The sequence below is a fragment of the Equus caballus genome, chromosome 3 (assembly GCF_041296265.1).
Source record: "Equus caballus isolate H_3958 breed thoroughbred chromosome 3, TB-T2T, whole genome shotgun sequence".
NCBI classification, from domain to species: domain Eukaryota; kingdom Metazoa; phylum Chordata; class Mammalia; order Perissodactyla; family Equidae; genus Equus; species Equus caballus.
In genome coordinates, this window is record NC_091686.1 from 113747407 (window position 1) to 113771656 (window position 24250).

The 24250-nt window shown below is 36.1% G+C and overlaps 2 protein-coding genes across 33 annotated transcripts in view; one reads left to right on the plus strand and one right to left on the minus strand.

Annotated features, from left to right (window-relative positions):
• FBXL5 (F-box and leucine rich repeat protein 5) overlaps positions 1-5116 on the plus strand; it is a 43598-nt gene extending 38482 nt beyond the window's left edge. For both annotated transcript variants that reach the window (XM_023638338.2, XM_005608885.4), the window contains one exon: positions 4328-5116. In XM_023638338.2, the coding sequence (XP_023494106.1) occupies positions 4328-4404 (77 nt within the window). In that variant the 3' untranslated portion in view covers positions 4405-5116. The remainder of the gene's footprint in view (positions 1-4327) is intronic.
• A 3211-nt stretch (positions 5117-8327) lies between these two features.
• The window catches only part of CC2D2A (coiled-coil and C2 domain containing 2A), a 116040-nt gene continuing 100117 nt past the window's right edge, over positions 8328-24250 (minus strand). For all 31 annotated transcript variants that reach the window (XM_070262661.1, XM_070262655.1, XM_070262663.1 and 28 more), the window contains 7 exons: positions 19812-19901; positions 17957-18070; positions 16283-16417; positions 13464-13586; positions 11886-11944; positions 9905-10082; positions 8328-8647 (listed from right to left, as the gene is read on the minus strand). In XM_070262661.1, coding sequence (XP_070118762.1) covers positions 8459-8647; positions 9905-10082; positions 11886-11944; positions 13464-13586; positions 16283-16417; positions 17957-18070; positions 19812-19901 — 888 coding nt within the window. In that variant the 3' untranslated portion in view covers positions 8328-8458. The remainder of the gene's footprint in view (positions 8648-9904; positions 10083-11885; positions 11945-13463; positions 13587-16282; positions 16418-17956; positions 18071-19811; positions 19902-24250) is intronic.

Consider the following 24250-nt stretch of genomic DNA (forward strand, 5'->3'; position numbering starts at 1 on the left):
AAAAATGTATTTTGTCAAAAGAAAGTTTACATAATTAACTACCAGGTTACCAACTAAAAGAAATCAATGCTGATAAATAATATTTATTAACTAAATAATAAGTGATAAGTAAAGCAGAATGATCCATTTCCTAAGCACTGGCAGATATTTTGGAGAAGATAGGTTAGTAATCAGGTATTCAAACAGTATCTACTGTGAGCAAGACACTGTACTAAGCACTGATAGAAAATGCCACTTTTGATTCTTCTGAATAATTCTTCATGACATTTAAATTTGTTGTTTGATTAATAAAGTTAAGATTTAAATATAAAGGAAGGCTTCTTAGCCATACCATTTAAAAATTCTTTGTCATTTAAGAAGTGTTACATGGAATTGCATAGTTTTAGAGCTCTGAAGAACATTTGAACAATGATAGCAAATAAAAATTCTGTACTGATTTGTGTTTCAATATATGTATAATTTATGAATTAAGATAGATTAGCTCATAGCTCTGGAGGTGACACAGTCTCAGATGATTTGCTCTCTTATGTTTCTAATTTAAGTTAAAGAGGAATTAAAGGTAAGTGAAGGTAAGTGTGCAGATATACAGCATAATATGCTTAAAATCCAGGAAAAAGAAATTATTCAATAATAAAAATTTGGGAAAATAACTATTGCTAATATTATAGCTCTTTTATCTAATATTTAAAAGATGCTTTCTTACAAAATTTATTCTTTACCATGTATTTAAAGATTTTATTTAATGATTATGCAAGTTTTAATTTCCTGTTTTCTTTATTATTATTTAATGTAACTTAGCCCTCATACATTATAAGCATTTGAGTTTTCTATCCTGTATCGAGATAGACATTTGTTGATAAGTCACATGTTTAAAGGGAACTTCCTTTTGAATTGTCAGCGTCTATGGAAGCACAACTTCTACTTGAGATACTTGGCACCATAACTTAGTCATGTTTCTTTCTAATGCTGCCTCACATTTTCTGTTGTCCATTTATTCCCTTTTCTGAACAATCCTTCTGTGATGCTGAAGGGTTTTACGGTTAACACTGCTTATGATTTCCATGCTTTGGAAATTGCTATTCTTCCCTGTTTCTACAATAAGAGACTGACCTAAGTTAAAAACAGTGGTTTTCTTCACTTTTGCTTTGACCACACTTTCAACAGAATAAAATCTCTTCATGATGACATCACTTTCATAGATTATTAGGATCAGACATCTGCTCTGTCCTCGACCTTATGATAGGACTTTAGTTTTGAGATGTTTAGTATTACAGTTATTGTTTAAGTACCCACGGACTTCTGTAGATAGATCCTACTTTCAGATTTGAAAACACTGATATATTACTCTCTCTCTTTACAGTATACACTTAGGATCCTATTGAAACTCAGATATTCTACAGCATGCTTAGGGGGGCATATTTTATATCATGTGAGCAAGAACTTTGTTTTGTGATGAATAAAGAGGTGCTGACAGCAGGATTGGGTTACTTTCTACAGAGGGCACCCTACATTTTTCTTCCTCTTATCCCTATCACTGTCTCTTAGACTTTGAGAGCAGAGAGTGACCCAAGTGACCAGGGTGGAGACTAAGGATGGTGGACTCCTGTCTTTTGTGGAGGATGGTGAAAAGCTTTGTGGCATTTGGAACAATGAGAATCTCTAGAATAGTTTTCTTGATCACATTGGCTCTTTTGAGGCTCCCTTTTATTTTCTCCCTTTAACCAGCAGCATACTTCACTTTCATTGCTTTCAGCCATTACTTATGATTTTTTCCTAGGCCACTGTTGAATTAAGTATAAAGTTTCCTCCTTACCTTTATGTCCTTTTTAAAAATAGGAATATAGACATTTTGAAGTATTTTAGGGAGTTTTAGTTTGGAAAATGGTATAAAAGTTTCCATGTCTTGGGACCGGCCAGGCAGTGTAGTGGTTAAGGTTTGATGTACTCTACTTCGGCAGCCCAGGTTTGCAGGTTTGGATCTTGGGTGCAGACCTATACCACTCATCAAGCCATGCTGTGGTGGTGACCCGCATACAAAATAGAGGAAGATGGGCACAGATGTTAGCCCAGGGCCACTCTTCCTCAAGCAAAAAGAGGAAGATTGGCAATAGGTGTTAGCTCAGGACCAATCTTCCTCACATGCACACACACACACACACACACAGACACAAGTCTCCATGTCTCTTTTGTCTTAATTCTTCCTTTTAAAAAATTTGGAGTGGAATTACATACTGAGAAAATGATAATTAGATACTTTTTTGCAAAAACTGCTAGTTCAAGCATTTCATCACAGTCCCTGTTGCGGGGACAGGGCAATGGTAGTGAGGCAGGGGTTTGGGTGTTTGAAGAAAGGCACTAGGTGATTGGCAGGCAAAGCAGTAACCAGTGTGTAAGGGGTGAGGAAAGACAAGCTAAGAAGGGGTGATGTGGAGGGTTGAGTGGTGCATACAGCAAAAGCTGAAAATGTATTCAAAGGGAAAACCTGGTCAAAAGTTGACAGTAGGAGAAGAGTTTCAAACCATAGGATTCCTAATTAGGGCATTTTTAATAAATATCTGATAATATGTACTAAGAAATTTTATTTTGACTTTGGTTAAAATGATTAACCTTGTGTCTTATTTTAAGGGAAAATGATCTTAACAAAAGTGCTACTTTGTGAATTTTAAATATATGACACATTCAACTTTTCACTGTAAAAATAGAACAGATTCTGATTTTGAATAAATAAAAAATTGGCTTGTAATTCAATTTTATATTTAAAATAATTTTCAACTTTTTATTATGGAAAATTTTAAATGTATAAACATAGAGCAGTATTATAAATCTTCATGTATCATTGACATCAGCAGTTATATATGTGGCCAATTTTCTTTCACATACCATTGCCCATTTCCATACCCGCTCCCTATATGCCACGCATCACATCAGTTTAAAGGCAAACATAACAATTTGAAATGAAATGAATCATAAGCTATTGCAGTTCCATATATGCTTGTAAAGTTCATTAGTTTCTTACTTAAAGATACATTATCATTTCCATTGTGAAATATATAAACATTATACTTCACTGATTGTATATCTTAAGAAATTTGCCCTTTGTATTTTGTATATGCCATTTTGGGAATACAAGCAAAAGTTAAATTCCAGGAAATAAGTGTGTTCTGTATGTTCAGTTGCAAGTAGTTATTTTGTTATGTTGGTATTAGCATAATTGCCTTCTTTTGCAATGAATTGCTACTTTAAAAAACAAAACATAGCTAATTTAAAATACGTTCCTGAGTTAAATTAGATATCAATCGAGAGTACTATAATTTTTCAATTATAACCCATTTGACATAGTCTTTAATAAAGTTACATTTCCTGTACTTTTTGTATGATCCTTATATAGCACAATTCCAAGTATTTTGGTTCTAATTGATGAGTACAGAACTAATTAACTGCTCTTTATTTGTTCATGGTGCGGACATACTGAAAGGCTTCCGTATGGTTAAAACGTCCTTTTCCACATTTGCCTGCCTTTATGAAAACTGTGATTTATTCAGAGTACTTAACATTTGAATATGTGCCATGATATCTCTTCTTTGACATTTTCTGATTCTCAGCTACGTTCCCTAATGGATCTTTTATCTAGTGCTGGGTAGCATAATGTGACTGGGATAAAATTTCAGTTATTCCTCAAAGTTTTATCACTCTTTGTAATTGAATCACAATTTTTATTATGTCTTAGATATGTTTATTTAGTTAATCACTCATTATATACTTAATTCTGGAACATAATTTCACTTAACCCTACCGTATGATTTATTTTGACTACAGATGTTAAATAAAACTATGATGAACATGTTAAGTCTATGTCTATATAGTTTATTTTTTTTAAGTTTGAATATAATGTTTATTATAATTGCTCAATACTGGATTCTTTAGCTGATCTGTTACAGGTAGGGCTCTTGTTACTTAATTATATTTTTAGGAAGGATGTTTAGAGTATAAGAAATCTGTTGTTAAATTAGCGTGGCAGTCTTGCTTCTGTGGGTGATCTCCATCTATTCTTAAGAGTTTTATTTTGTAAGATTGTTGCCAAGAAATTATTTCTTTTCCTTCTTTCATTTAGCTTTTGGATCATGAAGGATATATTAGTTAAGTCAAGCTGCTACTGGCAATTTTTGTGTCTGAATAATTTTTTATACACTCGTGAGATTTTACTTCTGTGTTATAAATGTACTGCTAGTAAAAAAAAAAATCAATGTTTTAGCTCTTTCATAAGCAAGACTATTTTTATGTGATCTCTAAGAAATTCCTTCTTTCACACTTTTCTGTTTTTATACAGGTCCTCATGCTGATACTGCCAGCGGATGCCAGAATTTGCAGTGTGGTTTTCGAGCCTGCTGCCGCTCTGGCGAATGACCTTGACTTCTGACCTTTGTCCACTTCATTTAGCTGAGCAGGCTTCCTTTCATGCACTTTACTTATAGCACATGTTCTGTGTTAACCGTCCTTTTAGAGAGTGACTTGTTTTGGCCCCATTTCTTACAGCCTCAGAAATCTTAATTTACCAGTGAATTGTACAGTGTTGTTTCTCTTGCAACTCATTTTTATTTTAGAAAGAGATTAGGTCTTTTCATAAGGGTGAGAACAGTTTCATCAGATTTCTTTTAAATTGAATGCTTTGAAAAGAATGTTACTTAATGCCATGCCATTTAAAGTATTTTTTAGATTATTTTGAGTTTTAAAGTCAGTGGGGATTATTGGTTCTCTTTATATCTAAACACTGTACTAAGCTTTGCAAATCTTTTCAAACATACATTTCTGAAGTTTTATTTTCAAAGACTGCACATTTTGGAAACAAATCTCTTTTCTGTAATGTTTCCTTTATTTGAACAGTTCTCAGAGGGCCAATTCAAACATACTCACATTTAAAATTCTTTAAGATTATAGAATAAATTGGCTTCTTGGTGTTAGCTCAGTGAGCGAGCAAAGCACCAATATATTTGTACTTGCTTTCTTCAAAGACCCCGGGTTCCTGTCGCTCACTAAACTGTCAAATTTGGGAGGGATTTTTAAAAATTCCATAATGATTTGAAGAAATGTATAAATAAAATCTGCTTTCAGGACTTTACCAGGTAATTTTGTGTTTTGCTTTTATTATAAATCTCAATGCAGGTTTACTTTAGTGTAAAATAGGACTAAATATTTGGTCTTTTGAGCTCCCATGAAATCATGACCCTGACAAACAGTTTTAGACAGATACCTAATTTTGTTGAGCTGAATTGTCTTTTGAAATTAATTCTACAAGAGTCAAAATTTGAATTTCTAAGCTTATCTTTACTGAGGTGTGAAAAGAGAGTGAAGACCTACCATTCAGAAAGGCACATAGTGAGTCAGTTTTATGTAATGCCATATATAATTTATGTCATCAGGAGAATAGTTGCAGCATGCCAGTTATTTTTAGAAATACATGCAAGGCTGTGGAAGAGGAATTATTCTTGCAATCTTGTGATTTGTGGCCCCAGGTATTCTTTTGTTTGTTTTATTGGAGGATAGGGAGAGTAGGAGAGATAACCTACGGGTAGACAGATTTCAGTTCAGGCTAAGAGAAAACTTTATTTTAGATAGAGTTGTCTAAAGAAGAGGGAAGAATCATTTGATGGGAATATAAATAAGGAGAATTCACTCATGCTTTTAAATTTTGCTAACATTTGAATTAAACACTCCAAGGGTAGATTAGCTCTAAAGGGAGGATATCTAATGACTGAAATTTCAGCTTCCTCTAAAGGTCCATTTTGATTCCATTGCTAACATTTGCAGAATAAAAGATGGAACCCGACAAGTTTCTTGCATATTGGATAGGGCAGCTGTATAAGCAGACAGTCTTAGCTTTTGAGTTTGTATGTCTTATCCTAAGTAGGCATGTCTTTTGTGGCACCACTGTACCTAGCCTCCTCCTTTTCAAGTCTGGCCTAAGCTCAAAGTAAAAAACAATTTCTTGATTCCCTTAGAGAACTTAAAAGGAAATCTAACCTTAGCAGTTACAGGGTCAGAAGTTTTATTTTGTAAGGTTGACTGTTTTGTGGTTATTATATTTTTATTTCCCTAAGTGTTTAATAACATTTATTTGAGAAGTTAACATCAGGGACTATTAAGAAAACAAACTACAAGAATTCTTCTGGAGTGATTCCCATCCAACCCCATACTTCATCCTATCTGTATTTACATGAGCTGCATGGTGAAATTACTCATCTGTAACCATGGCCTAGAGTCATCAAAGGAGGACTTGGGTTTATTCCCCATGTAATCAGAAAACAGTATAATGTTATTTGGGGAAAAATTTTGATAATACCTATGGAAAAAATGATTAAGTGATGTTTTAGGACTTGGCTTAAATGTTAATTAATTTGAGCAGCTAATTTCCCCATGGGTTCCAGGTAATTGTGGTGTCTCCCTTTTGCTTTGTCCTTTGCTGGTCGATGTTAGAAACCATTACCTAGAACTTGGCACTCTTGAACCAAACGGACTTCAATACGTCAGCACATTGTCATGTGGAAACTCACTGTTTTTCGACTATCCCCCCGTATCTTTCTCCCATATAGCATAATCTGCATTTAATTTTTATACATTTTTGCTGTTTCATTATTAAGGGGATAATTAATAAATAATGAAACCCTATACTTGATTTAAATTTATCTTGGGTTTTGTGATTAATTTCATGAATGATGGAAACTGTTCATTCTCGGAATAAAAGGCAACAGTTATGTAAAATGCCTTATCGTGCTTGACAGACATCAGGTGCTCAGTGTGGGGCAGTCTTCTAAGTGTTTTACATATACTGATGTTTAATCATTACAACAATGTGATGATAGGTAATGTGATCATCCCAATCTTATATATGGGGGAAGTTAAGTAACAGAGAGGTTAAGTAACTTGTCCATGGATTACTCAGCTAGTAAGTTGCAGAACTAGATTTCTCTAGAGTTGATACTCTTAAGCACTATGCTATCCTACCTCTCTATTGTTACATTGGTAATGACTGTTATGGCTCAGTCCTTGAACCCTTCCTTGGAGTTCACAGCAGAGGTATCAGAGACATGTAAAAACATAATTGTAATATAACTTGACAGAGGAAGGCATAAGGGAATAAAGAAAAGGTGAAGTTTCTCCTTAATTTGCTTCCTCTTTTTTTTTAAGTGAGATCGTATTCCAGCTACGTCAGCGGTTCTCAACTGGAGGCAGTTAATCCTGTAGAGGACATTAGACAGTGTCTGGAAACATTTTTGGTTGTCACAACTTGACACAGGGGAAGGATGCAATTGGCATTTAGTAGGTAGAGGCCAGTGATGCTGCTAAACATCCTACAATGCACAGGACAGTCCTCCACAACACATAATTACTTGCCCCAAGATGTCAGTAGTGTTGCTGTTGAGAAACCCTGTTTACATATTTCTATTTTGTATACATCTTTCTATGTCAGCACCATACATTTAGTCCTTTTTAATTGCTTAGTATAGCATTATTTGAATGTGTCTGTCTTAGTCAGTTTGGGCTGCTGTAACAGAATACCATAGACTATGTGGTTTAAACAGCAAACATTTAGTTTTCACAGTTTTGGAGGCTGAGAAGTCCAGGGTCAAGGTGCTGGCAGATCTGGTTTCTGGTGAGACTCTCTTTCTGGTTTGCAGACAGCCATCTTCTCACTGTATCCCCGCATGTTCTAGACAGAGGAAGCAGGCTTTCTCTTGTCTCTTCTTAAAGGGATAAGGGCACCAATGCCATGATGAGGGCTCCACTCTCAAGACCTAATTACCTCCCAAAGGCCTCATCTCCATACCATTACGTAGGGGATTAGGGTTTCAAGATAGGAATTTTTAGGGGACACAAACATTCAGTCCATAACAATGTCTTAATTTTTTAAACTACTTCCCTTTTGATGAATATTTAAATATATTCCTTTTTTTCTAAAATACTTGATTGCTTCAGTGGGTGTATGTGTGTGTATATGTATGCATGTATGTACATGTGCATGCTTGTTCAGTATTTCTGTAGGATAAGGTATTATGAGGTATTCAACATTAAAAATAAAAATTTTATATTACAAAGTTCTTTCTCCTTCCCTCAGAAAAGTTGTGTTGTTTTATTGGGTCTTAAAAGTATGATTGCGGTTCTGCTGGACCAGCAACGAAGAAAGGCCTTCCAAGTAGAAGGTGAGCAAGTAGACAAGCATCAAGGTATGAAGCTCATAGTGTAAGTGGGAACTGTGGCTAGTGTCAGCTGAATTAAGGGTCAGAGTAGCAAAGACAAGGCAGACTACTAATAAAAACACTTATTTTTCACGGTTTGAAAATAATGATAATTTTATTCCATTATTTGCCAATATTTTCTTTCTGACGTGATGAATATCACTTAAAAATATTCTCATATCCTACTTATAGTTTTTACACGATATAAAAAGTATACAGTGAAAGAGCTACCTATTGCGTATAAGGGAGGCAACATAGATCCAAACAGACAGAACATTTTTGGGATATGGGTGGATATATACAGCTAAAGCAAATTCAACGTTAGGAACATCAATATTATGTACTCCAGTGCTATACACAGCTTCAATTAAAGGCTTCAGTTCAGAATAGGGCATGTGAAGGGGAAATCCAGAGAACTGAAGGAAAAGAAAGAACCATGATTTGTAGTCATTAGTGAAGCTTGAAGATGTCACTATATATTTTTTCTCGTAAATGTACACAACTCAATATTCTTAATAGGTTTTCCTTCTGGATCTCAGTCATTTATTTAGTTCTGTTTTTCTATTAAGCTATATTTTAGCAATACAGAAAATGGAGAGGAGCTAAATGTCTTTTTTGTTTTAGTTGCCAGCATACTGACTTCACGTGTAAACCACCTGCTAGTCACCCAGCCACCCTCCAATGTTTCCTTCCAAGCTCTTCCTGATAGTCCCTAGTTTGCCTTGTAACCCATGTAATTCCAGGGACCTAGATTAAGCTAATCAATGCATTCTATCCTGCTGGCCACAGTGATTGATCTACAGGGATGGTTGTGTGATTAAAGTGAGTCTCAGGAAACTTTAGGAATAATGGCGCACGGATGCTCTCCTGCTTTGGACAATATGTGTGCACATGTGAGCCCTGCCTGGATCTGTTCCAGCCATTTGTTCCCGCTAGAAAGTCAGCCTGAGGATGATGCCATCACATCCACTGGATGCCATTGGAGGAGGGCAGAGTGGGAAGATTTGCAGAAAAGTAGTACAGCTCTGATAGCTACGTAAGCCAATAAATTCTTTTTATTGCTTAGGCCTGTTTGAACTAAGTTTTATGTTACTTGAATTGAAAACATCCTGGCTGAAAACCGGGATTAATTAAAGGATAAATTTTATTCAGTGAATCTTCACACTGTTTAGCCAACAAGGCTTACTGTCTTAGTTTGAGACTGCTTTCTAGGTTTTATTATTCAGCTGTAGGATGTCAATGCACAGCACTACCCACAGGCAGTAGAGAAGATACGTCATATATTAATGAGAATTTTTCTTAGCAATGAAAAGCAATTAGTATAAAATTGTATCCTTTTAAAAAATCTGAGAGTGGTTGCTTTCACCTTTATGCACAGTTGAGTGTAAAAGGATTTAGCCAGATGTTTTCATTTAATACTTGCAATGTATTTCATAAAAGTATTTTCCATAGGATCCTCTTATAAAAAATATTTACATTTTCTAGAGGCATTTTGCTATTTAACGATAGCTTAATGACTGAGATTTGAACTTTTAATCACATTTTTAGTCTATGCTACTTCATCTGTGTACTTCGGGGAGAACGTAGGTATTTTGATTCCAAAAACCCATTACTGAGCAATTTCCATTTTGAAACGAAATTCACAAGCTCAATTTAGAGCCATTTGTACTTACCCTGTAGTCTCCCAGCTGTTTCAGCAGTTCTGCTCTGTGGTCATCTTCTACGTCTTCTCCTTGACTTCTTTCTAACAGAGGCAAGAAGTGGCGTAGTGTGGAGGTACAGTACCTATTCCACCGAGTCAGATGGCGTGGCCTCCAGTCCATGATTTTTTCTTTTAGTATTTTTTCAATCCTATTCATAAAAAATAAACTCCATTTTTTGCTGATTTGACTTTTCCCTTGTAAACAAAAATACAGTTTGTATACAGTGGGGATTCAGGTGCTTACATAACCACATTTTTGTTGGTGGACTTGTCATTCACTAGGCATAGTTAGTACCCACTATGAGCTAATCTCTGAGGATTCAAAAATTAATACAAGTGATCCTTGCCCTTGAGAATTGCATATGGTTGGTGTGGGCAATAGTAAGCAGAAATGATATGATATCCTAAGGGCCATAAAATACTTGAAATGTAACTCAAAATTTTAAGGAAGCACTGAATAACTGAGGGATAGTCAAATTCAATACATTTGGCAAAAGACTTTTTTAATGTCATGAAATGTTTTATCACTTTGTTCATTGGTAACGTATAGACAGGCAGATAAACTAGACCCAGGCGTAAGGGGTGGGTTTATGTTGAAAGCTTCAGATGTTTGTAGGGCTATTAATACCGAACATTGATTCTTTCCCCTGTGACTTCTATTCATGAGGATTGTTTTTTTAAATTGCCTTAAAACTGCCTTTAAAGTATCCATCATCATTGCAACTTAACTTTTGATATCCTGCTTCATAGTTAATATGATAGGGATTGGATCCATAGGATGTGAAACTTAAACACAGAATAAGGGAAAATAGCTACCATCTCTTGAGCCTTTATTTGCCAGGTATTGTGCTAAGTGCTGTACATTTTTATTTAATCCTAACAGTAACCCTGTGAGGTAGGGGATATTTTGATTTTATTTATGAGGGGACAGTTTGAGGTAGGATAAGTGATTTGACAATGGCAGGGGAGTTGGGATTTGACTTGACACCTTGCTCATTCTAAATGAAGCTTCTTGTGCATCCTTAACCAAACGGATTTAGGGACCCAGCCAGCTTCGCATTGCTCAATAGCTGTAGGATCTGCTTCTCTTTTGGCATATAACACTTACATTTGTTTTGGGTTTCAAGGTGGTCTGAGTGAGAAAGTCTGGATGAATTCCCTTGCACTTCCTCAATGTTGGAGAAATAAATGACATGAATCTAATAGTATCCTGAAACTATTAGAAGAAACAAAAGGGAATTTTGGGGGAATCAGTTGTTCTAGGTGGAGATCTCAAGGCTTTATTTGAAAATTGAAATTGAGTAAATTGATGTTTTCGAGTAATAATACCTTAAAAAAAGGTCACATTTATTCTGGTGTAATTTGACATGCTGTTCTTCACACAGCTTGATACAGTAAAGGGCACGCAGGCTTTGAAATCAGAAAGATCTGGCTGGGCTCGGAAGCCCCCTCTAACACTTTACAAGTGTGTGGATCTTGCTGAGCCTCAGTTTCCACATTTGTGAAACCGGAAGAATAAATTCTGTTTTACAGAGTTATAAGGATTATAGGGACTAAAATAGGCTCTTACCAGCCTTCTCCTAAAGGTTTATAAACGAGCTGAAGTTCAGTAAGCCGCTAATTGGACAAAAGAGGCGTATTTAAGCTGAGGATTATGATGTGTCTGAACAAGACCTATCACAGATGTTGAGCTCTAACCCAACATAGAGTTTTTGGAGAACTACCTATCATTGCTGGAGTTCACTTCTGTTAGAACCACACCATGCTGATGCTAAAGCCTCCTTTTGAGCCATGGGATTTAGTGATCACATCTCATCTGTACTTGGTATCTATAAATGTGAATTAAAGTTTAATTGCCCAAATTATTTCACATTCATCTGGGCTGAGAGTCATGTAGTTTGGTGTTGCACTGCTAGTGACAGATGACTTGGGGATTTAGGGTGTCATGTGACCTGTCTTGTAGCTCAGCTGCAGCCGCTTTGTCTGTGCGCTGGTAGATTAGCTCTTCTGGCTATAAAAGAGAAAATAGTTAAGAAATCCTAGAAATCACACTTAATTTGAATAGCTATACATACTGTTCTAAATCTTTTTAAAAAAAATTATGAAATCTCAGATTCATTCAGTTATAGAGGATAATATAATGGATACTAGTGTACCTGTGATCCACCTTAAGTGAAGTATCACAGAAAAAATTATAGGGCTGTGTAGTTCTTTCTCAATTTCATTTCCCTTCTCTCTCATCACAGAAATAACCATGACCTGAATTTGTTTTTCAGCATTCTTTGATTCAACATATGTTGAATACCTACTGTGTGCCAGGCACTTTTACAGGTGATGGGGATATAGTCATAAATACAAATCCCTGCCCTCATGAAGTTTACATTACAGTCAGTGGAGATAGGCAAATTAATAAAATGTGTTTATGATTTTATTACAGATATATGTACCCCTAAACTATATTATATTGTTTTGCGTGTTTTCTAAACTTTAAAGATTTTATTTTTTTCCTTTTCCTCCCCCAAAGCCCCCTGGTACATAGTTGTGTATTTTTAGTTGTGGTTCCTTCTAGTTGTGGCATGTGGGATGCTGCCTCAGCATGGCTTGATGAGCAGTGCCACATCTGCGCCCAGGATCCGAACTGGCAAAAGCTTGGGCTGCTGAAGTGGAGCACGCGAACTTAACCACTCGGCCATGGGGCTGGCCCCTCTAAACTTTATGTAATAGTTTTATACTGTGAATATACAACTTGCTTTTTCTTCTGTAACACTGTATTTAGAGATAATAGCAAACACATGTTTCTAGAGTGCTTACTAAGATTCATTAATGTTGATTCACTTGTGTAACTACTATGAAATATTCTGTTATATAACAGAATTTATCCCTTATGTCTTTCCAATTCTTAGGCTATTGGAAACAGTGTTCCTATGAAAAGTCTTGTATATGTCACTTTGTACACATGGGAGAATTTCTATGGGGTGTTTTTTAGATCTTTTTTGGGAAAGGTTTGGATCACGGTAAAAAGTACATTTTATATTGCACACCCACTATACACAAACAAAATCAAATTAAACTAATCAACTAAGCTAATCAAACAAAAGTTTTAATAAACAATTCTCATGCTTACTACTTACAACCTACTACTGGGCAGGACCTTCTAAATTAATTTCATGAGCCCCTAGTGGATCATGCCCTGCAGTTTGATTTCACGTTTTAACAGCAGTAATGAAATTAACTTAGTGAATCGAGACCAGTATTTAAAAAATTAAATGGATTATATTTTGTGGTACTTTTTGTGTTATGGGACTCCTTACATCAAAACTTTTCTTTCACGTATGTGTACACTGGTTCATGATGTCATGGTAATTTCTTATTGTGAGTTGGGCTTAACTAAGCTTGAAAAACAAATATTATTCTAGACTAAATATCTAGAAGTAGAATTAAGCATCAAAAAATATCTGCCTACCCAGTATGATGATTTCAGATTCCTCACTTTCTTTGTCTATGCTTAATTGTTAGTAAGAGAATTATACCTGGACACTGGAAAGGCCAGGATATGGAAGGCTTCTTGAGAAGAAAGATTTCCATAGCTTGGGCTTGGTGATGTCAAAATTTATCCTCAGTGGGGAATCATGTCGTTGAATATTAAACCAAATCTAAAAAGACAGGACTACATTAGCATATATGGTAAGCAGATATATACATGTGTCTGTGTGAGTGTGTGCCTGTATGTATAGAAAGAGTAAGCAGAGACAGCAAGAGGACATGCAGGATGCACATTTTTTGTCATATTTCGATTTGTAAAGCCAGTATGCATTTTATAATCAGTGACATCATATACTTGTCATTGGCCATTTTTTCACCCCTTTTAAATCTGAAGTTGAGGTGCACTGTACTATTAATTGTAGGTTGATGAAATAAGACAGTTCCTGATGATAAGAAAGTCAAAATCTTTTAGGAGAAACCAGACAAGGCCACTCCTTTCTCAGGCTAGCCTTTTCTAACTCTGCTCTTCCAAGCCTCCAATTGTGTTAGGTGTCCACCTTTGCTTCCACAGCACTCTGTAATGTCTGAGATAGCACCTGTCTTGTTGAGGCAGTGTAGCATGTTGGATCTGGAAGCAGACCACTTGCATTTGAATTCTGGCTCCAACATTTACTAACTGTGACCTTGGACGATTTATTTAACTTCTGTGCGCCTCAGTTTCCTCCTCTATAGAGTAGATAATAGTATCCACCTCATCAGGTTGTTGAGCAGATTAAATTGTTAATTCATCTGTACCTCTTAGAACAATGCCTGGTACATAGTAAGTGCTCAATAATTGTTAGCTATTTTATTACTATTATTAGTATTTATCATTTTTTATAATTACTTGTCTATTCACCTGTCCCTTCACTAGATTGTTGCCTTAAGGACATTCGCCATGTGTCTTATTCACCATTGTATCTTTAGCATCTAGCATAGCTCCTGTCATATAGTAGGTATACTGAATGACCGTGTGAATGAGTGGCAAATTTGTCCATTCAACGTATTTATCAAGTACCTGCTATCTTCAGGCTCAGTTCTAGTCACTGGGGGTAAAGTAGTGAATGAACAGAGTCCCAACCCTCATGCAGTAGCTAGTGAGATAGCACAAACAAATAAGTAAATACATGGGGTATCAGATAATGCTACGTGAGGCAGTAGATTGTATCATTGGTTCCTATTCTTTAACCCTTCCCATACCCAAATCCTTTGCTATGTTACTTTGCACTTCCTCTGAGTAAAAGGGCAGACGTGTATTTCCCTGCTCCTTGACTTTTGGCCAGTAGAATGGGACAGAAGTGTCAGTGTGTGACTTCTGATTCTAAGCATAAGAGGCTTTGTGTGTTCCTGGCTGCCCTCTTGTGCCTCTGTCATTGTCATTTCCCTGAGTCCTAGAATAAACACACATGAAGCAGAGCTTTCTCAGCCTAGATCAGCAGAGCCTTCCCAGCTGACCTACAGAACCATGAGAATAGATGTTTGAAGCCATTTAGTTTGGGGATGAGTTTTTACTATCTTTATTGTGGCAGTAGCTAACAATACAAGAGCTGTGGAGAAAACTCTGTGGGAAGAGATGAAATTTCAGTGTGGGCAGGGAAGTGCTCACTGGAATGATGACATTTGATCAGAAATGCAAGAAGTGAGGGAGAAATCTGTGAAGATATCCAGTAAGGGGAGGAGTCATCTATGCAGAGGAAACAGCAAATGCAAAGTGTGCTTGATGTGTTTGAGGAACAGCAAGGAAGACCTAGTGGCTTTAGAGGAGTGAGCAAGTAAGAGAGGAGATCTCTGGAGGATAGGGGGGCAGGGTGCTGTCATGTTATAGAAGGCCTTGTGGACCATCAAAGATTTAGGCTATGACTCTAGAGTGAGCTAGGAAGCCATTAGGGTATTTTAAGCAGAGGAGTGACATAATTTGCATTCCATTTTAACAGGAATATTCTTTGCTGTTTTGAGACTAGACAGAAGGGAGTAGGGGCAAGTAGAGAAGTCTCCAGTTAGGAGGCTATTTTGAAAAATCCAGGTGACAGCGACAGTAGTGTGGACCAAAATGGTAGTGGTGAAAGTGGGGGGCTGTGGTTGGATTCTGCATATACTGTGAAGGTAGAGCCATTGGGATTTGCTGATGGATTGGATGTGGGAGAAAGAGAGAAAGGAATCAAAGAGGACTCCAAAGATTTTGACCTAAGTAACTGGACTGAGGGAGTTGCCATTTATTGAGATTTGAAAGACTGCAAAAGGAAATCAGGAGTTCGAATTGGGTATGTTAAATTTGAGATGTCTATCTGACATCTATAAGAAGATGTTGAGGAGGTTGTTGGATATTTGAGTCTGAAGTTCTAGGAGCTAGGTGAGCTGGAGACGTAAATTTGGGGATCATCAGCATATATATATGTTCTTAGAGATGAAGTATACATAGAAAAGAGGTTTGATGAACTTGAACTTTGAAGATCTCTGATTTTTCAAATTCAGAGAAATAAGGAAAAAACAGCAAAGGATACAGAGAAGTGGCAGCCAGTGAGGTAGGAGGCCTCAATACTTGGAATCCAAATCAAGAAATTGTTTTAAGAGAACTCAGGTTCTCTGAATCTAAATCCTGTATTCTTTCTTTAACCTCATTCTGCTTCTCCACAGGTCAGGTGACTAATTCAATGAAGTGTTTTATTTAGGACAGTACTGCCACTGTGCTTAACACTACATTTCTTTTTAATTGTATATGTTTATATAAATTTTTTTTGATACATAAAATATTATTTAAATCACTAGGTAAATTTTAAAAAAAGCAACACTCAACCAACCATATTTAAGAGGAGATGGTAATACTTACATTATCAGGACCTATTAAACAGCCCACACTTTTTAAGGGACAGAATGTATCAAATTGTCCATAAAAATGTCCACTGCAGGGATTCCATATTAAATAGTGACTTTGCTCCCGAGTTAGCACATAGGCAGTTGGACCCTGAAGGAAAATAGCCATTAAAACAGTTTCCAACTAATTATGCAATTAAGATCAAGTGTAGTTTGCACAGATAATTCATTATTTTAGTTGGTCCCCTAATTTGTAAAATCCATGGCTAATGGTGAAAATTAGTTTGAAGTTCTGGGTTGTGCTGCATTTAAGATACAAAATCAAATGTTTGTTTTTGCAAAATTCTTGCATCTGCTACTAGTGCAGTGTAGTGACCAAATAGGGATAGTAATCATGTTACTGAACCAATATTTCTTAAGATTGGCTGAAGAACTATTATTAATGGAAATAAGTAGTCACTGCATTGTCTTTTTATAGTCAGTAAGATTACCGTTTAAGTATTTAGAAGGCTGATTATGGCTGAATACTACTTCCATTTCTAATACAGTAACATTTGATATGCATTTATAACTATGTAAATACGTAGAAGATGATTTGAAAGGATACATACCAAATTGTTACCAGTGAATACACCTGAGGAGGAGGTGGGTTTGGGGGTTGGAACCTGAAGAGGCACATGACTTTTTACTTGGAATACTTATGTATTATTGGATTCTTTTTTTACAATGAGCATTTATTCATTTATTGCTCATGTATGATTTCATTTGATGGTCACAATAGCCTTCTGGGGAAGGCAGGGCAAAAATTATTATCTCAGTTTCATTATAAAGCTCAGAGTTGTGAAGTGACTTGCTTAGAGTCACACAGCTCATGAGGAGTGGGCAGAGCCTTGAACCCAGGCCTTGTGACTTCCTAGCCCAGTGTTCTTTTCCTTGTACCAGGCTGTCTGGAAGACAGTGATGGAGAATGAATTAGGATTCAGATATGAAATTACCTGCCTAGCAGCACCCTGTGCTATTGAATTCCTGAGAATTCCTAGAGCCTTGTGTCCTCTTTTTGAAACATTCTTTGGATAAGCTGCTTTAATCTAAGTGAATTTTCTAAACTTGTACCCCAAATTACCCAACGTGCCCAAAATTTATTTGGAGGATATTTGTGGTGGGCTGGGGAAGCAGGTTCTAATTGTCTCTAAGTCTCCAGTCTAATAAAAATAACAGTGATAATATCAAAATATCGCTGCTAACATTCTTTTCTTTGCTGCTGTGGTTATTTGCCTTATTCCCCTGTGCCTGCTGGGTTAGTGGCAAAGGCCCTTAGCAGCAGCTGGCGTGAGAGGAGATCCCTAACCTTGCCACACTTTTTTGGATCCCTGTCACTCCTGAGCATGAACAACACTAGATCACTAAAGGGAATCAGAGTTCTTGGTAACATGGGTAGGAGGGGCTCATACTAAAAGGACACAGCTCGGTGGGGGTCTGGGTTTTGAAGCATTGCATAGGGTCTGAGTACCACAGAAAACCATTTCATGTCTTATTACTGGTTCTCTCTGCCTATTGTGGAATCTCTGGGCCACTTTCCTAGCTACTCGAAGGATCGTTATGAAAATAAGTCCTGTCCATGATCTGGAACATAACACAACCATTTTAGACAGGTACACTGCTCCGTTAGAGCGGGCCTACGTGGTCTTACCTCAGGAATAGCATTGCCCATCATGAGCCAGGCCTTTTTACCCAGGGAGAGAAAATAATTACATAGTAATACTGCGTGCTCTTCTTCATCTCCTGCCAGGAGATCAAGAAATTGCTGAGAAAAAGAAAAAAAAATCATGTTGCTTTGATTGACTCTTCATTCTGGATTGACTATACAGAATTTTAAAAAGTCATTGTTAAAATTAGTCCCTTAAAGTATAAGATGTATTTTAACATTTATTTTTTTATTTTTATTTTTTGTGCTGAGGAAGAGTCACCCTGAGCTAACATCTGTGCCAATCTTCCTCTATTTTGTATGTGGGTTGCCGCCACAGCATGGCCACTGACAAGTGGTGTAGATCCACTCCTGGGAGCTGAACCTGGGCTGCCAAAACAGAGCGCACCAAACTTACCTATTAGGCTATGGGGCTGACCCCCTATAAGATGTTTTTTAAAAATATTTTCCCAAATTTTGATACTGTGTTGATAATTCATTAAAAAGATCTCTTTTAGTGAAAATGGTGTTTTCTCTTATGACATGGATTTCTAGAATCAATTAACACTACGATTGGGGTAGGGGAGAGAGATTTCAAAGTTTTACTTTTCCTTTTGAATTTATATTTGATAGCTCACGATGTGCTAAACACTTTTTAAAAAAACACTAGTTTTTAGAGTAGTTTTAGGTTCAAAGCAAAGTTGGGAAGAAGGCACAGGATTTCCCATATTACTCTCTGCCCCCACACATTTACAGCCTCGCCCATTATCAACATCTGGTACATTTGTTACAATTGATAAACCTACACTGACACATCATAATCATTACATTAGGGTTCACTCTTGGTGTTGTACATTCTATGAGTTTCGACAAATGTATAGTGACATGTATCCATCATTATAGTATCATACGGTATTTTTACTGCCCTAAAAATCCTCTGGGCTCTGTCTATTCACATCCCTCCCCACCCACACTGTTTTAAGCACATGGTATGCATTAAGTCATTTAATCCTAGAACAAACCTTTGAGGGAGGGACTCTGATCTTCCCCTTTAATACCTAGGAAGTGGTAAAGCCAGTCTGGCTCTAGAGCACATGAACTATTCTGTTCTTTGTATATATTCTTATAGATGTCTCCAGGTTGTGGAAATTTTATCTCTAAAATTGTCACCATTAGAGGCATTTTACTGTTTCATTGGGGAATGAAAAATTTAAAGTGTTCTTCAGTTTAGAGCTGTCCTTCAAAGGGAGTTGTATAACATAGTTCAGTTTTATGCAAACACAGTACAACACGAGATCCAGAAACAGAATGAATACCAATGATAGTATATGTTTGTTTCATACTACCAAAGATCCATTTGGAAGTTTAGGTAACATACATAGATTGTAACTTCTGTGAGGGCAGAGGCCATGTTTATTTGACTCATAACTAGAACTTAGTACAGTTTCTGATATGTGATAAGTGACCAAGAAATACATACTGAATGAATGATGACATGGCATGCCTTAAGAAGTTCACAAATTAAGGAATATACAATTTCCAAATGTAATATAGAACGTAATTTTGATTTTTTATGAACAAAACTAGGGTACTGTTAATACTAGGAAGGTAAATCAGCATTAAGACATCTGACGTTTTTTTAAAAAATTCTTTGTGCAAATATATTTTTTTAAAATTCTCAACTTTGGGCAGATTGAACCAGAAAAAAAAATACTTCAGAATTTAGCTCTTGCTAAACAGATGGCCAAGTCGATTTTTATAACAACTAATGAATGTTGCAGTTTAAAATGATGCAAGCCATTTAGCTAATATTCAATGAAGTCAGCTCGAACTAGTAAATCTGTGAGAGAGAACCACTTACATCAGATGTGCTCCATAGGTCACAGATGCCAGCAAATGAAACAGTGTCAGGCAAGAAAGGAATCAATGAAACATATCGAGCCACCAGTTCCTGTTTAAACAAAATTAGCTTAAAAAATAATTTTCAATAAAATAGAGAGCTGGATCCTCTACCTCATTTCTTGCAAGAAAGTTTCATATATCACAAACATTTATATGTACAAAATGAAACTGATGCTCACCAAGTGCTAACTGAATGTTGTGTTAATATTATCTCATTTACTCATCTCCAAACATCCGAGAAGGAAGGTCATTGTTATATCCATCTTTTACAGATGAAGAAACTGGCTCTGAGTCTCTTTGAAATGTCCTCATCATGTTTTTTTTTTTTTTGCGCTTCCTTACTTTCCGGTATAAGAACAGTTTGTTTTTTTTTTCTTTTTTTGCACTTCCTTACTTTACGGTATAACAACAGTTTTTTTTTTTCTTTTTTTGCACTTCCTTACTTTCTGGTATAACAAGGATCATTTTGTATAGTCCAGTCTTGAAAGCAGCCATTTCTCCAAGAAGCCCTAGTTCCTTTTAGAAGGTAACAGTATTTAGAAACCAAGATTAGGGCATCATTGTAGTTATAACTCCTATTTCTGTAATTTTTAATGAGGTTGAACATCTTTTTGTATACTTATTGGCCTTTCCTGTTTTCACTTCTGTGAATTTCTATTTTAAGTATTTCACGCAGTTTCTTGTTGATTTATAGGTGTTTTTAATATATTCTAGTTACTATTCCTTTGTCTATTATATATGTTGTAAACATCCTCTCCTGATTTGTAGCTTGTCTTTTCGTTTCCTTTGTGATGTCTTTCGATAAAACCAAGTTTGTGATGTCTTTCGATAAAACCAAGTTCTCAGTTTTACTGTGGTGACATTTATCGTCCTTTATCTTTATAGCCTGTGCTTTTTTTCTATCTTGTTTAAGAAATTCTTCCTATCTCAGGTCATAAAGATAAAAATGCCTTTCATATTTAAGTCTTCAGTCTATCTGCAGTTGAATGGTGTGAAGTTGGAATCTATTTTTATTTTTTCCCTATGAAAAACCAGTGGTCCCAGTACCATTTATGTGCTAGCTGATCTTTTTCTTTACTGATCTCCAGTGCCAGCTTTGTCATAGATTGGGTTTACTTGAGTGGATCTATTCTGGACTTTTTCTTCTCTTCCATTTTTCTCTTTGTTATTCGTGTGTCAACACCATTTTACCTTAATTACTAGGGTCTTATAATTTGTCTGGGTGTTTGGGATGGCACATCTTCCCACTGAGTTCTTATTCTTCAGGATTGCCTTGCCTATCTTTGGCCCTTGGCACTGCCATATAAATATTAGAATTAGCTTGTCAAGTTCCACTTTTAAAAATCTAGTTTGACAGTCTTTGTCTTTTAACTGAAAAGTTTAATCTCTTTGCTTTGCTTGTGATTATTGGTAAATATTTAGGCTATTTTTACTACCTTATTCTGTGCTTTTTATTTTTCACTCTTTTTCTGTTTCTTTTTTTTCGCTCTCCACTCTCTTCACCTCATTTCATTGTTTTTTCTTCTACTAGAATGGAAGTTATGTTCACTTTTAAAAATTCTTTTAAGTGGTTAATGTAGGAATTTCGATGTGAATATTTAACTTTAAAGTTAAAAAATATCTTTGCCCTCATCTTGGTAAATACAAGGGCATTAAAGTACTCTCATCAATCCTGTCCTGACATATATGCATTTTTTTTTCCAGGAATTTTGTCCTGTCCTGATTTTTCACCCATATGGCCATTATTATTGCTATGAAGACAACGCTTGTTCAGATTTACTCACACATTTCCCGTTTTCTGTACCTTGCTAGTGTTATGTGTTGCATCTAGGATTTTCTTTTTTGAGAGTCTTTCTTCTCTTTGAAGTGTATTTATTAGAAATTCCTTAAGTGAGGATCTTTTGGTTGTAAATTCTCCCAATGTTTGTGTGAAAGAAAGTTTCACTGGATAGAAATTACTAGTTGACAGCTCTTTTCTTTCTGCCTTTTGAAGATATTATCCCTTTTCTAGCCTTCATTTGTGCAGCTAAAGAGTCTATTGTCTAATCATTGTTCTGCAGATAATCTGTGTTTTGTCTCTCACTGCTTTTAAGATCATCTTTGTCTTTATAGTTCCCTATGATATGCTTAGATTTTAATTTCTTTTTATTCGTCTTGCTTAGGATTCATTGGGCTTCATAATCAAAGACTGTTGTCTTTCATCAAAATTCTCAGCTCTATTTCTTTGAATATTGCTTTTCTCCATTTATACACAATTTGGTCCTCCTCCCTCCATCCTCTGTGTCTCTTAACCATTCCTTTAAATCTTCCATTTTTTCCTGTCTCTGTGCTATACTATATCCCAAGTAATTTCTTTGCATGTGTATTCCAGTTCACTAGTTTTCTCTGTATTTAACTGTCTGTGACTTAGTTCTGTATTTAACTGTATTTAATGTTTTGTTTAAACTGTTTAATTTATAATTTTAACTATTCAGTCCTTTATTTCTACAAGTTCCATATAGTCTTCCTGTTGATTCTGATAGTCTACTGTTCTTTTTGTTATACCTTCAATTCCCTAGATTTCTGAACTTAGTAAACATATCTATTTTATATTCTGAATCTTTAAGACCCGATTCTGAAGTGTTGTTCCTGCTAACTCTTACCTTCTTCACTGATGATCTTTTATATATTCACGTTGCTTGGAACTTTTTTTGTGGAATTTTTTATTTTTTTTTAAAGATTGGCACCTGAGCTAACATCGGTTGCCAGTCTTTTTCTTTTTCTTCTTCTTCTTCTCCCCAAAGCCCCCAGTACATAGTTGTATATTCTAGTTGCAGGTCCTTCTGGTTCTGCTACGTGGGATGCTGCCTCAGCGTGGCTTGATGAGCGGTGCCATGTCTGCGCCCAGGATCCGAACCAGTGAAACCCTGGGCCGCTGAAGCAGAGTGCGTGAGCTTCACCACTTGGCCACAGGGCCAGCCCCTTTTTTTGTGGAATTTTTTTAAGACTGAGTTTAAAGGGCATTCTTCTAGCAGGATTTGTGTTTGCTTCTGACAGGGATCTGGGAGGCATTGCCAACAGGGAAGACTTTCAATTAAATTTTCTGTTGAATTTTTTTGGGGTCATACAGGTAGTGTAAATTCCAGTCCCAAATGTGAGTAAATACAGCTTACTGATTAGGAATTCTCAGGAGAGACTTTTCTTTTTTTTCCCTTCTATCCAGAGTCAAGGCTGAGACAGGCAGGATTCCTGCTGTAGGGTGGGTATTTCCTAGTTTACCCACTGATGATATTATCCTTCAAGACTCCCTACTCTGTAGCCGAGTCTCTAATTCAGCCTTCCAGGCTGCTCTGGCACCACGCGTTCACTCCTGTTGCCAACAGCCTTGTGGCCCATTGAAACCCAGCTGTAGGCATCAGGAATTACCATACGACCTCAGAGCCAACACTGTTTCAAACCCTCACCCTTATGGAATCTTACTCTCTTGTTGTTTCTGGTCTCTTTCTATTTCTGCCATGATTTTAAAAATGTTTAGAATATTTTACTCATCACTCTTAAGTGTTCTCTAATGGGGTAAGTTTTCTGTATATCTACTGTACTACAGAGAAGTCTCTATTATGGTTTTCAATAAAAATCAATTAATAAAAAAGTAAATGAAATGTGGAACACAGTTTTTTTAATATATCTGTATTTGCAAATAGATATATCATTAGCCTGTTCTTAAATTTCTATATTAATGACCTATTAGCAGTAATTAGTCCCTATACTATCCACTCTCCAAAGACAGTTATGGGTTACAGCATTCACTTAAGAATAGCATGCTTAACCATACGGCTTCTGTTCATGTGAGGTGGTGATGGGTGTGGTGCTTTGCAGCCAGTGAATGGTGCATGTATATTTAATAGCCCAGTAAGGGATGTGCTTTGTGGTGATGGCCTAAATGCTATATGTACTTAAATCTTGGAAATAACTTCTGCCTAATTTTAATTCAATGATGCTTATAGCATTAAGTATAATGCTGAATAGTTATCTTGGTATAGTAGAAAGTGCATGAGTTCTGAAGTCAGAGGCCTAGGTTCAAATCCTAGCAAAGTTATGAGAACACATAATGACAACACATTTATGTTAGACGTTGTGAAGGTGTAGAGCATCTTCAAAATGTTAACTTTCCGGCACCCGATAGAGTGCCAGAGACACAATAAGCACTCAGTAATTGTTCACTGAAAGAAGGAACTAAGGATTATTATCCTCTTTGGTACCTTCAGACTTTTCTAAAGAACGTAAGCCTCATGGCACTAAAAAAGTTTTAATCATTACTTTAATCTCTAATGATCTTGATATGGTTGCTATCTTAAGTACTATGAAATATAGTAATTAAAATGGCAATATATTGAAATTTTAACACCTTTTTAGCACCAG